Raw genomic sequence first — 15,221 nt, forward strand, 5'->3', positions numbered from 1 at the left:
ACCACATTTAATGTTGAGATGGATTTGATTCATAGTCGAGTGAAAAGAGGACATGATCTGTCAGGAAGACCTCATCTATTCACTCTGCGTTGGCGATGAGCTCTACTCTCCACCTCAATCATACAGATGTAGGAATGTGTGTTCATACACACTCACACACACACAGCTACTAGCAATTGAGAGAAAGGTTTACATACATTGGCAGACTAATGTGCTGGGCAGTGAGAGAGCTTTATAAATTGTGGACATGCTTCTAACACATGATGATAACAGGCTCATTATATTGCCTAAGCTCTACATACAGACAACCACACAGAGTAGCATTCTCTTTCTTTCACGCTGAGTGATGCAACGCGAGAGAAGAAGAAAAACGCCTACTTTTACTTGAATACATTTTTCTGTGATCTGGTCACAGCTGGACAGCTTGGCAAATGTCATTCCAAACATTTGCATTAGAATGTGTCTCCAGATGTGTCTGTGTCTGTCCCAAGTCCTTTCTGTGTAGAGTTTGTATGTTCCCTCTGTTTTTTGTGGGTTATCTGCGGGGGCTCCGGTTTCCTCCCACCATCAAAACATGTGTTAGCGTAATGCTCCTTTCAGTGTCCCCGACCGAGGCGCTGACATTCAATCTAGAGTTGGTCCCCAGGTGCTGCTCAGTGGCTACCCACTGTTCCTTCCTATTTCTGGGTGAAATGTAGAGGAAGAGTTTCTCTATGGGGATCGATGAAGTGAAGTTAACCTTAACCTTCCCCTATGTACACAATTATGCCCATCTTTTTTTTTGCAACCACCAAATGTAGTCAGACATACAGTATGTGTGTGTAAAGGAGAGTGGGAGCAAGGAGAGGCTGAGAGGTCAAGCATGTACCGATGTGTGATAAAGTAACTGAGGACCGTAAAGAAAGCTTTTCAGTTTGTTGTGAAACTGTAGTAGGACAGAGGGCATTAATTGAGTATTTGGTCCTAAGTGATCACATCTGAAATGCATCCTGGTTGTGTTCACATTACTATAGCTCAGCTTTCACTTTTGATTGAAATTGCTAATTTTTCACTTCTCATTCATTTGAATTTTCACAGTTCTGTGTTCTTTTCTCTCATCAAGAAAGTCCACCCATCTACCCTAAACCTCCTGCCACTGTGTGTGTGTGTGTGTGGACTTGAAATACAGCTCAGGTGTTGCAGTAGTGTGATAGAATGTAATGTTCTATCATTTTAAACATAGTAAGGCAAGTAATTGAAGAGATCCTTTTTGTTTTGGATGGCAGCACTCTGCAGGTGCTTACATGTTGTCACAATGAGACTGTTGAATACTGGTTGTGATTCTGTGCACAGGTACGGATCTATGCATTATTTCTCAAGAATTGCACTAGGGTTGTAAAGTCTCGGTCGACTGGTCGATTTATGAGTCGACATGTTCTGGTTTGACTCAAATTCTCATAAGTCGAGTTTTTGCTGTGTTAATTTCATACAGTCTATGGTTAATTTGATTTCATCTGGAGGAATGTATCAAGTGCTAATTGGGTTGTTTTCAAAGCACCCCTGTTCCACAGGTAACAGCATGTCTTCAGAGAACACCCCCTTGTTTTCAGTATTTTGGATTAACCCAACCCACAGGAGATGCAAAACGCTTTCAGGGCCGTCACCCCCCTATACTAGTCGATTTTGAGTCGAAATTTCAGGGCTTCAGTCGACCAAGAATTTCTTTGGTTGATTACAGCCCTAAATTGCACCAACAAATTGCTAAAGGAAGAGAAAAAAAAATCTTCTCACTGACACAACTGGATCTGCTCCAGAGGTTAATGAGCTTCCTTTTTACCCATACTCCACCCTACCAAGATTCAACAAAACTGGTTCAGTAGTTGTTGCATACTGATAATAGACAGACAAACAAACAAAAACACGACTTCCTTGGTGGAGATAATCATTTGGTATGCTGCACAAAGTGAACATAAATATGCAGAAAACATTGCTATTCCTTCAATCAGGCTGGCCAATTGTAGGCATAACAAAAGAAACATGTAGAATATATTGACCTCCAGTGCAGTGCTTTTGTGATATGTCCTGCATTAATGACATACTTAAAATGCAATTTGGCTTTACATATAGTAGCTTATTAGAGGACATTGACTAAACCCAGACTATTTCATCTGAGGCTGCATTTTGGTCATAGATGAAGTTGTCAATTTAATTTGCGAGTGGATAGACAGGGTTGATTTTTTTTAATGGTGAGAACAATTCTTTCTTGGCTTTCAAACTATTACTTTATCTCTCATTTTAAGTGACATGATAAGATTAATTGTTTATCTGCTCTGAAGCAGATAAGCTGTCTGGGGGTCAGAAGACAACCTTTCAACAATTAACCTCATAATTCCCCGAAGTACTCGCAGATTATAGACAATGGGAATGGCTAAAGCTGCAATTCTAACTGGGCTGTGATTTTACACTTAACATTTTAAAAGTTGGTTGAAGTTCACAACAATGATGGCATAGGGCAGAAATGTGATTGGTCTGTTTAATACAAGTCATCAAAAATAAAATTATGATTACTTTTTAAAACACAATTCTCAGCTCATATTAGCAGCCCTCCTGAAGAATAAAAGGACACTGAAGGTTTGATACAGTCTCTTTTTTAAAATCTGCGTTTCTGTGTGACGCTTATACATTGCCGAGGACTGTCATCGTTAGTAATGCTTAGTGTTTTGTCATGATAATTCTCAGTTAGTGACCATAAAAATATGGTGTGTGCATATCTGTGTATGCACCCGAAGGAAAGGATGAGGTACCTATTGGTGTGTGCAGTCTAATCAGTCATATCTGACAGACAGCAAATCCCACTTCAAACGCCACTCAGATGTCCATTGTTATGCTGAGAGCCAATTGAATGAGATAAGATGGTGGAGAGAAGGAAGAGGATGAAGGGAAGGAAAGCTGGATAAAAAGCTGGATAAATTAGCTATTAGGAGATGGAAGAGCTAAGGGTTAGTCTATGGTGTCTTAGAACTAGTTCTAAAGATGTGCTGTCTGGTTGCATTAAAAATCAAATAGTTTATAGATTTATAGTGGTTATGAATGAATGAACTCAAAGACATAGCGACGAGTTGACCGTGATCCTGAAACAGGAGATATAACACTGTTGCATGATGCATATTGTCTGTCAGATTTAAAAAGAGAGGCAGGGAGAGTTCAATGCCAAGGTCCCCTCTCATGTCTGCACAGTGAAGCAGTCTAGGATGGTTGGTTTCTAATTTTCCTGACCATGGACGTTGCAGTAAATCCCATATAGTCCTTGACAACTTTTAATGATTCTATGCATTGTGCTTTAACATTCATATAACATTAGCAGCAATTAAGAAATATACCCTTTACGGATGCAGCATGACACACTCTAGAATAAGAAGACCCTTTCTGGTTTCAAAACAGGGACACCACTGACTATTACTTTGCTATTCAACAAAAAAGTGGGAAAGATAATATTACCCTGGAAAATCCTATTCTGCTGCCTAAACCTACAAAAAAGAAGTTACATTGGTCAGTCGTTGGACGCCGCTTTAAATCCTGTGCTCAGCCCATTAATCCACCACAACCCCTTTCTAATTTAGACCGTTTTATTCCATACTGTGTCACCTTTAAAAAGCTGGTCTATTAGGAGGAAAGGAAAGCATCTTTAGTGTCATTATACAACTGATATTGCACATTGAAATTACGAGGTCAGATGGAGGGTTGATCAGAGTTGACTGAGTGCACCACCGCACAATGGACCTAACCTAACCTGACTAAATGTGTCTAACATTCATACATAATTTGATGGTGAGAGGAAACCAGAGAGCCTGGAAAAACCCACACAGACACAGGGAGAACATGCAAAAAGGACCACACAAAAAGGTCCCACATTGGGAATTGAATTCAGCACTGTCTTGCTATGAGGCAACAGTGCTAACCACTTAGCCATCATAGAAAGTTGTATTTAATAAGTAAGCAGCAATCTGCAGTATTATCTTCGTTTATACACACAGCTGGTGAAAAAAGGCAAAGTTCTCTCATTTTGGGTCTTCCACAGGTGCACAAACCCCGGTGCAAGTAGACATTCAAAATAATAATAATTAAAATAAAAACAATAATAACAATCTAGTAATCATTGCTAGCCTTACTATTAATTGTTCTCTCCATAATATTATTGGTAATGCAAAGATATATGGTTTGTGTGGTAAATTGATGTAAAGAAATTCAGCAGAACTACTTATGTAATTGAACAGCAGCAGAAAACTGGCAAACTGCAGACAGAGAGCCTTTTTCCATACTTTCCAAAGCTAAACATTTTTAATCAGGGCTGATTGGGGATAGAGAAGTGATGAGTGGTCAGCACCAAGCTCCATAAGCTCCTGCATCAGTTAGTGCTGATCTATTCATATGAGCATATCTAATTAATTTAATTGTTGGCATTTCCCGTTTGCCTACTGTTCAAATTTTACTTGGCTGTCAGTTTATTATGTACACCTAGCTAAAATCAAGGACAGCCAGGAAATAAATCAAGGAGGTTATTATTTTGGCTAAAATAAACCCTTTTAAGAGTCTTTTTTAAATGTTGTTAGTATGACGGTTTTAAACCAGGACTTAAAGTATTTAAATCAAGATGCTTGTGAAAAATGTGTTACATATAGTAGTCTGCAGCTTTTATATCAACATATCCTCATTTTTACATGAAATGCTATTCCTTCAAACATTTTTAGATATTCCTCCACACACACGCACGCACGCACGCACGCACGTGTGACATTATTCTTATTATTTGTTATTACTCTTACTATTAGACATATGAGGTTGTTCTGTGTTGCCTTCTCTGCCGCTCCAAATGGTTGGAGCTAAGCTAACGGGTGATTCCGCAGATTTGGTTGTTGCCATTCATGAAGTAGAACCCACTGAAGGCTGTTTTTCAAATACTTTGGTGTCGTGATTTTCTGCCCAGGAGGATGGTTTACCTTGCATTTTCACAGTATAACATAGGCGTGTGGGATTTTCAATTTTAAGGTCACGATTCAATTCGATTCACAATCTTTTTTTCTCTCTTTTAATGCAGATGGGTCTGCCATTTTTAGACTTATCTAGTTCAGTCTAGGATCATTTTGAGTGTCTACATGGTGTCATGAGTGTCCATCATTTGTTTGCAACTTACCACACTAAGGCCTGAAATTCATTCACAATATGAATGCAGCAATAACCAGTTAATGTCTTCTCTGTTGCTACCTATAGTGCGAGTTGAATTTTGAAAAAGTTTCGCTCCAAATGAGGGCAAAAGAGTTGCCTGTGTTAATGGATTTCGTAGTTACATTTACATCCTAATGATAGATGCAAAGATATACAATGCTACATAAAACATAGCTTATGTTGACAAAACTCATGGGGAACACAAAATGTTTACACATGGGTGATTTCAGAGAAGTGTAGTCTTGCTACAATGGCTACAACCACAGCACTGTGTTTTTCTTCCTCTTTGGCACACCTGCAGGACGTTACATTGGGGGCATGGTTAAGTCCTTGATTCCACCTTTGCTTTCAAAGGTCAAGATTGCGATGTTGCTTCGTTTAATATCCGATTTACAGTAGAGATCATGGCACCCCTAGAAAAACACTGTGTTGTCTTTCTGATGGGTCATGAGGGCATTCGACATACTCTAAAATCTAAGGCTAAGCTGCACTCAAAGTGTGGTCCATGCGGTAGTCACTTCAGTCTGATACACTTCTAGGCTGTATATTTTGAACCAAAACAGCATTTTTAAGCTTCAAGTCTGACTCACAATTTGTAATGAGCTCTCATCTTCCCAGAGGGTGGAGCCTGTGCAGCTTCCTCTGGTTAATAGGCTCCCTTTGATTCGTGAACGCAAGCCATTAGGACTGCTACTGCTAGATCATTGGGAATATGGCCTGAACAGAATGTGTCCATCTGTGCCACGGCATATCTCCATAACGCTCTTCCATATGGCCATGTGTGGTCCACACACAGCCTCGGGGATGCAGTGGTACACGGTTAACACACACACACACACACACGCATTCACACACAGATATTGTTCTCCGTGCACAAGTTCATGATAGATACAAACACACATCCATTTTCATGCACACACTGAGGAAACAGAAGCTGTCGTTACATTTTGGCTGTGTGGCAGACAGTAAAGTTCTGTCTGTCTGAAGTTCACAAAGTCACCAAACACTTGTCCTGCTGATATGGATGGATGCTGCTCTGCTTTTAACTGTCGAAATTGCTTATACTGTCTTTATCTCCAAATGATATGTCTGTATCATATTTCTCTTTCTCATTTTCTTCTCTATTTTTATCTCCCTCTCTGTCTACTTGCAACAGCCTTACTCTCTCTATCTTTGTATCTTTGCTTCTCGTTCTTCACAATATATCTGTCACCCATTCATCTTGTCTGTTTTGTCCGGGTTTCACATGCTCCATTGAGACATGAGGTGACTGGAAATCAATTGGGGTCAGCACACGCACACCCTCAACCACACACACACAAACAAGCACACAAGCATGAAACTGCTGAGCAGGTGAATTTCATTCATTCTATATTCTCCATACGGAGACACCACCATCCTATTTATTGATTACCTTGGAGATGGATCGATTACAGTGGAGAGGTCACTGTCAGAGATGTGTGTACGTTTGTGTGTGTCTCTTTTTGTCGCTGTCCTTTTGTGCAGTGTCTTTGCTGTTGCCTTTGTAGTACGGTTAAATATACATCCCTTTCTGCTTAGTGATTTTTAATCTGTACATAAATCTGTCATTGATGTGAAAAGCTTTCTTGTGCTCTCTGTCTATAAGAAATGTAGACATTACAAGAGTTAAAACAAGAGCCGGGAAAAATACACAAAGGGATAAAAATGGTGAGATTACGTGTATTGAGTCGCAGAGTGAACATGGATGCATCAGATTCATGTGTAAATCGATAAGCTCTTTGTTGCTTTGCTCATGTATCTGATGGAGAAAAGTGCAGGAACATGATGATTTACATCAGCTAATTTGTAGGGAACCACTATAGCTCAGCGGGAAGAAGGGGACAGAGGACAGAACACAAAGGGAGAACATGGAGACCAAGCATTGGAGAGAGAAAAAGAAGCAAAAAGAGGAAGCAATATGATAAAGAGGCAGCCAGAGAATAAAGGCGAGTGAAGGGAGAGGACATGTGTGGAAGCAAAAGAGGAAAGGCAAAGGGAAGCCGGGGGGAAACGGTGCTAAGCAGGAATATTTGCTGATGATGGAAGTAAAGACCAACCGGCACATAGCCTTACACAGAACTGACCTGCCTCAGGGTTCATTCAAATTCTCCTTTTTTATCTGCACAATTATTTTATGGGCATCACACCGAAATGTGCAAACCTTTTAAAAAATTACCTGTCACACTAGCTTTACAGGGAGCCGGTATGTCTGCTCGAGTGACCTTATCTTGCCACATTAGTGGCGGCGCTCTGACTTCTTTTATGTATACTGCACAAAGAGCATCAAATTATGTCATGAGACATAAAAATGTCTTTGGTATTACATCAGAAGGGCAAAGAGAGGGATGACGACACGCTGATAAAAAACAGCCCACTGGGCCTGTAAAGTGCAGCAGCAAAGCTCAAAACACAACTAAAAAATATAATAGAGTCTGCATACACCACAAGGTATGGTGCCAAGTTTTTTTCTACCAAACTGTTGAGCAGATATGGGCATATATACAAATGGATTTTAACAAAGCAGCCGGTCTTTGTCTTTACTTCTCACTGGCATAAAAAGTGTTCTTTTGTTTTAGATGTGTGGATGCCACAGGGACAGGCACTTGTATTTAAGTGTGTGTGTGTGTGTGTGTATGTATGTGTATATATATATATATATATATATATCTTACAGAGGACCCAAAAACTTAAAAAACACATTCACTGAGGACATTTTGCGAAAGTTAGAATAATTTAGCTGGTTGTCGCATTCTGTCGCACCATAAAAGGGCAGTTTATGGGTTAAGACTTGGTGTAGAATGTTTAGGTTAAGGGTTAGGTTTGGCATTTAGCTGTGATAGTTTGATAGTTAAAGTTAGGGTGAGTGGCTAGGGAATACATTACGTCTATTACGTCGAAAGTGTCCTCACCAAGAATGCTATACAGGAATGTGTGTGTGTGTGGTTGTTCCACTGGGTTCAAGGTGTACTTAAAATGTAGTTTTGGTTGTGTAGAGCTAGGTGGTGCTGTCACTCTTTCCAGTATCACTGTGTGTGTGTGTGTGTGTGTGTGTGTGTGTGTGTGTGTGTGTGTGTTTAGTGCATTATTAATGTATTCAAAACCCTTCACTTGCAGCTTTATGCTAAAATCTATAAATTAATTTTCCCCTCATTGGACTACTCAGTAACCCACCATGACAAGACTTTTATAAATATGTGCAAACTTGTACAAAAAATGGACAGACTGAAATACAAGTGACATAAGTCATCAGCTTGGTGTGTGACTGTTTTGCTGTCAAATCAATACAGAGACACCATTGCTCTCCACACTTTTATCACCTGCAGGACCTTTTCTACTTTCTAGTGTCTCTTAGAAGATTAAATCTCAATTTAATTAGGGCTGCAATGTGTAATCGATTATTAATTCATTACTGAATTAATAGTCAACGAATTTGAAAATGTATCAATCGGTTTAAATGTTTATTTTTTTTTAATTAAAAAATCTATATTACAAAGAAATCATTCAGTTTGATCATTAAACTAATCATCAGTTACAGTCCTAATTTCAAATGTGTTGTCAAAGACCAGGAAGATAAAAGTAGATGACATTGATAGCCTGATGCTAAGTAAAGCTGCAAACATCCATATTGCTGAAGAAATATTATTTTTTTTTTTTACTGTAATTCAATCTTTTGTGTTGTACATGATTAACCTGGACTCATTTTACTGATCCATTGTGTGGCCACACATGAACACACATGACGACAAGTGCCGTCATGTGTGGCCACTTCAACCATTCAAGGCTTAGGTGATGGAGTGGTCATTGAGTAGCCTTTTGCTGACTGCATAAGATCACACACACACACACACACACACACACTCTGATAATCATAGATTCTTTTATGGTAAGTGGTCGTGAGTGAAAATCAAAGCACAGTGCCGTACAGTTAGGCTCTGCATTTTTATAGATTGTTTGGCGTGCTCTTTCTGTGAACAGTGTACATGCTCATGCATTTGGCTGATTGTAGCATTTTATTGATTGACTCCGCACTAATCGATAAAGCCCTAATTGACCTGATTAAAAAGGTTATGATGTGAAAAAATGATTTCAAGTGCAGACCTTAAAAAGGACCATAGTGGTATAAACAAACTGAGTCACATGACGTCCGGTGATCTATTGGCTATAGCATTGCTACAGCAAAGACACTCGAGTAGGGATGAGCCGATACAATACTCGGTATCGCTCCTACACTGGTCAAAATCACTGGCTCGGATATGGGTCAGATATAATTATGTAAATTCTGACACAGTCCGAATAAAATAGTCATGCGGTGGAGTGTTTATTTCTGGGAGAAGAATATTTGTTACACAGTTGGAGAATTATGTCTTAGAAATAGCTTGAAATGATTCAACACAAAGGTGTTGTTAAAGCTTCATAGTTTAAATGGTCTAAAATGACTGTATTTCACTGATATTGGTATTGGAAGATACTCGAGTTTAGATATCGGTATAGGTCACGAAAAAGTGGTATTGTGCTGTATTGTGCTGTCCCCAAAAATCTCAAATATTATATATGAGAGCAAAATGACACAACAAACCACACTTTGTGGCATAATCAGCCAAAGTAAATCAAAACAAAGCCTTCTTTTGTTCACGTGTGTTTCAAGCTCAAGTGCTCATTCTCACAGATAGATGAAATCATTTGGGTGAGGTTGTCATTTGATGAAAGTAAATTGTGTTTTGACAGTAAGCTGCAACTGAAAAATAGAGGGGAAACAACAGAAGTTTACTACCATCTTTTATCTTCCTGTGTCAAATTTAATGACAGGATGACTAATGGTTAATTGCAAGTATAATAGTACAATGGAGACATATGTCAGTTGAAATTTGTAAAAAAATAAAAATAAAAAAATGGAAAACATTTCATACACACTAAAAAGCATGGGATGTCCATAAGCTTACAATATAGAAATACTTTATCGCTTAAGCCTGAAATATAGTTCTAGATTTGAATGATTCAAATAGAAATTGAGGCAGTGATGTCAACATAAATGTTTTAAGTTTTTCACAGGCTCCACCTTCTGGGATCCACGGCTCTAGTGCTTGACATAATCTCTAGTTTCTAGTTTGGTCTTGCGCTCTGATATCCCTTAGGTTTTTATGGTACTGCATAACCACCAACCCCCACTCATTATTATCAATATATTACTTTCCCTGCTTCTTCCTCCCACATTTTCATGACCACTTCACTCAGACCTTTAACTCTGTGTAATCTCACCTTCCCTTCAGCTCTCTCATGCTCAGTCATTTAGTTTGGCAGGTCTTTGAGCCCCCTGTTGGCAAGAATAGAGACCGAGTCCTCCCTATCTCATCTTGCTGTCTTTCCTTTCCTTTCCTTCCAAGTCTTGACACTGCAAGGCTAAGTTTAATTTCTCTACCCATTTTCCCCATCACTCTTTCAAATTATTATTTTTTTTTTATAATTTTCCTTGCTGTCATTTCACCTCTGCTTGTTCTTACTCTGGTTTACTGAAACCAATGTGAGGTCATGAGGAATTAGTAGAGACGAGGGAGAGTATGTGTCGTGAGGAGCAGGAACCTAAACAAGAGACACAGTTAAATTTATAGGAGAGATGGAGCAGATGTGTGTTAGGCAGATGGAAGTGGGGAGTGTGATGGAACATGAATGTGTGAGAGACTGAGAGGTGTCAGTGATGCAGAATAGTTGGTGAGATATGGATGGGAAAATGGTGCGTAAGGTGCGATAGTGTATAATTTGATACTGTTTTGATGTGTGCCTGGTGAGGTTATGCAGCAAAAATTGAGTACAATTATCAGTGCGTCTCATATACATATATTACAACAACATGTACCACATACAACAACATGCAACACCTACATGCCGCTACAGCACTTAAAAGACTACAACTGTGATAATTATACATACACAGGTGGGTGTTTTCAAGTGATGCTAAAAGCAGTTCCTAACATTGTATTGCTTAAAGGCAGATGCTTCAGTGACCCTATGAAGTTTTTTGTTGTTGTTTATTCTGATACAAGCTTATCAAAAACCAAGTGATAAAGCTTCCAGTAAAAATCAGGTTGGCTTGGAAAAAATATACAAGTATCTAGAGACTTCTAGAGTCTGAATTATTGGCAATGCTGTTTGTTTTAGAACTACATTTTTGTAAGGTCAGCTCAATTGTTTTTGCCTTTCTGCCACAGTGCAATATCCTGCTATTAGCTTAGTAAGACTTCCATATATATTTGTTGTTGTTTGTAGTGTGTATGTGAAAATGAAAGAGTTCTTAACTCACTTGTGGCTTCCAGTGAGGCAGGAAGCCTCTGGCTTTACTGGCAAAGTCCTCTTTTTTTCCCACTCTCGACCACTATAGACACAACACACACAAACATACACACATGCACTCACACAGGTCTATTCAGCTCATGCATGGAGGCCCCTAGAACACTGTGTTGACGACCCATGTGCCATGTTAGCTTAAACGCAGACTCAGTGCAAGGGGGGGAGAGGCTTTCCACTATATAATACTGTTTGAGCTAGCAGAGTGGCACACACATGCTCACGGGAGACACAAATGGAATCACTTGCTAATCAGTAGATAATACACTGTGACAACAATGCTGGGCTCCTTGGATGTCCTCTATAGTGTCCTCATCCATAAGGTAAATCACATGTTGTGTACATACACACAAGTATTTATAGTTTTTTAATCATCAACTGAAATCTGACACCTGTTGACGATATGCATTTGTAAATCATATTGTTTAAATAGAAGTTGATGGAACGTGCCTGTGCCTGATTGTGCTGACTACGGCTGATCTGAATCTTGTGTCTTCTCTTTTCTTTTGTCCATAATTTTATATGTGACCTCTAAATGTACACTATAATACAAAGAAACAGCAGCTATTCTCTCTCTGTGAGTGGAGCGTTAGTAGAGAGTAGTAAATATCAAACAACCAGAGATGCTGTAAGTGCAATTATATAAGAATAATTGAACAGAATTCCTGCTGCTCCACTGTGATCAAATGTTCACAATGGATGAAGAGAACAAAAGTAATGTAATTGAAAAATAACCCAAGCCGTTGTGTATGTTTTTTTTCCTTCAGCTGATGGCGGTGTATGAGGAACAGGAAGCCCAGCAGAGGGGTGTGGCTAACACAAGTCTAGCTCCCAGCCCTGAACTCTACCAGTCTGAGCTCTCTGCGTTCCAGCCAATTGCTGGGGGGGAGATTGAAGTTAATTCCTCAGTGCTCAAGTCCAGTAAGTTATTTTGCTTTTACGTACAGTCAATTTCATTTCCAGTCTTGACTCTTGATACGTCAGACACTGGATAATCCACCCATCAAAAACAATCAAATCTTCATGTTTGCAGATCTATGAACTGCTTATATTTTGTAACTCTTTTTGGCTACTTCAAGCATAGCAGTGATTCATGTGAGTGCAGAGAAATTATGTGCACTTCAGTGCCCTCCCTACTCACCAAATCTGAGTCTAATAGAACAGTTTTAGGATGTGATAAAGCAAGACATTATGCGATGTAGTCATATCAACATGGAGCAGAATCTCAAAGGAAAGTTTATAACATTGTGCAGATTCCCTGGCATAGACAACCAAGGCTATTCTAAGAGCAAAGGGATTAACTATATTACTATGGTACCTGTATATTAGTATGGTGTCCTTTTCTGGTGCTCAATGATTCTCTGTGCTTTGTAGAGGGAAAGCAATGACCTAAATCCCAGTTTGGCTCTGGCATTTGTTATCACATCAAAATATAAACTGTGTCCAAAGTCAAAGACGAGGTATTTTACCTGTGAAGACAAACCAGTCCATGTTAACTCAACCTCTCTGTCTGATCTTATTTGCTGTCAGACACAAAATACTCATGTTCAGAACACACACACCCCCCCCCCCCCCCCCCCACCCCCATTGGAGACCTAAGCAAGATCTATGTGATGCCAAGGTTTATATTACATGGTTTAACCATTCTTTCAAATAAATCCATTGGGGGCTCTTTTACTCTTTAGGCGTAACTTGTAGGTCGTTGCATTACAGGGTCAAAGCCGTGACTGATGTTAATGAAGGAACAGGGTCATTGTGACTGAAGAAACTGCATGGCCAAGTTACTGAAGTCTGTGAATGATTGCAGTCAAGTCACCATTTTGGACTGATGGGTAGACACTTAGAATATTAAATGTACATAACTGACATTTCACCCTTTTTTGTAGAATACAGTTTCAGAGCAACATGTTTTGTTGACAATAGATGTGCTGTTAATTTGATGCTAGCTGCCATACGCTACAGATTAAGGTCTGGTTGTAAATGGAATTCGTAAGATACTTAAAATAAGAAAATAATTTGAGGACAGCTGAAATTTCACCTTAGTTTATTTTATGTCTCTGAAATGCAGACTGAAATGGGGATGAAAGATAATCAGGAGAGGTGGCAGAGAGAGAGAGAGAGAGAGAGAGAGAGAGAGGAGGAGAGGAAGAAGAAAGAAAAGACAGGAAGTGTATGTGTTCTGTCAGCCTGAACAGGAAAAACTGATGTCTGTGTCTGGTTAATGTTATTTGGAAAATACCTATCTGCGTGACCTTTCTTTCTTTATTCCTTTTTTTGTGCCTCACTTTCTGTCTCCCTTTCTGTTTTTCTGTTTGTCTTCAACTCTACCTTTATTCTCTCCTTTTTATCTCTGTTTCTGTCTCATTTCAGGTCAATTCAGGTACTTAAGACGTTAGTGTGGCTAAGCATAAACCTGTCATAGTAACATGTCCAAATGTATTGTTGCCGCATAAAACCAAACCATTTGTGCGATGGATTGTTCATAGCTATTATTAGCTGAAACCTATGCATTACTTCTAGTTTGTCTGCTTTCAGCTAATCACTGATTCCACTTTCTTTAGGCAACAATTGTAGATTCAGTATCAGTTCTGTTGCACAACTGTGCCATACATCTTGTTTGGCACTTAATATTTAAACATAAGCTGTCAAGGTTGTTTTCAAGATGCGATTACTAAGTCAAATGAAGTGTGATAGAATGCATTTATCTCTTGTAAACTGCAATATGTCAGCATGTTTCATTATTTTCCGCTTGTGTGTTTAATGATGGCAGTGGAATATATTGGATATTATTTTTAAATGTATCAAACAAGAAAGAGAAAAATTGCAGAACCATATTCACTCCTGTTACCAAGTCCCATCTCCCATGATTAGTTTAGCCTTGTGACAACTTGAGAAGGGGTTGAGATATTCCAATATTATAATTAATTATTATTATTATAATAATTATAATAATATATATAATTCTACCACTTATGAGTCAGTCTTTGCTCTGTATGGGCATTTCAAGCAAAAGTGCTGTTCGACAGTCAGTATATAATCCAAGGATAATCCGACTGATATTTCTCCACTCCAAGAAAACAAACAAAGCACTTCAGCACACGAGAGCTTGTGAGAGTAATGCAGAGTTCACAGCATGGACACTTAGACGAGTAATTAACGAGATGCGTTTTATGTCCCTGGTATCATTCACTTCTCCGGGGGGGCACAAGGTGTTGAGTGTAGAGGAGTGGCTGCAAGATGCATTCAAGAAACCTCATATTTGTCATCACTTCTGCAAACACACATACAGTACACTAACAAAATGCTTGCTACTTCTGCCACCTTGTGGTAATGGATGCACCACAAATTACAGTATAACAATGCAGTCACTGATGAAACAAATTGCACATAGTCACATTGATTAGCTGATAGATTTTTTTATAATCAAACCTATAGTAGAATATTCATACTCATCTCCTGTATTTGAATTTTGGCAACAAAACCCATGTTGCTATTCCTACCACAAGAGCTAGCTTTTTGACACTACATTTCAGTTTGTTCTGACCTTTCTGAGTTGTGAAGAGGCCTCAGATTTATAATCCAGACACTGTAATGACAGGAAGTTTAGTCTGTTTTAGTCTGGTCGCCTGTCAGCAGAGATTAGTGGTAATGTGTGACTG

At 39.0% G+C, this 15,221-nt stretch overlaps 1 protein-coding gene across 4 annotated transcripts in view; it reads left to right on the plus strand.

The window, feature by feature from the left end:
• Positions 1 to 15,221, plus strand: part of pard3bb (par-3 family cell polarity regulator beta b) — a 192,851-nt gene that overhangs the window by 28,183 nt on the left and 149,447 nt on the right. For all 4 annotated transcript variants that reach the window (XM_058617671.1, XM_058617686.1, XM_058617662.1 and 1 more), the window contains exon 4: positions 12,330 to 12,483. In XM_058617671.1, the coding sequence (XP_058473654.1) occupies positions 12,330 to 12,483 (154 nt within the window). The remainder of the gene's footprint in view (positions 1 to 12,329; positions 12,484 to 15,221) is intronic.

The sequence above is a fragment of the Solea solea genome, chromosome 2, assembly GCF_958295425.1.
Source record: "Solea solea chromosome 2, fSolSol10.1, whole genome shotgun sequence".
Lineage (NCBI taxonomy): Eukaryota > Metazoa > Chordata > Actinopteri > Pleuronectiformes > Soleidae > Solea > Solea solea.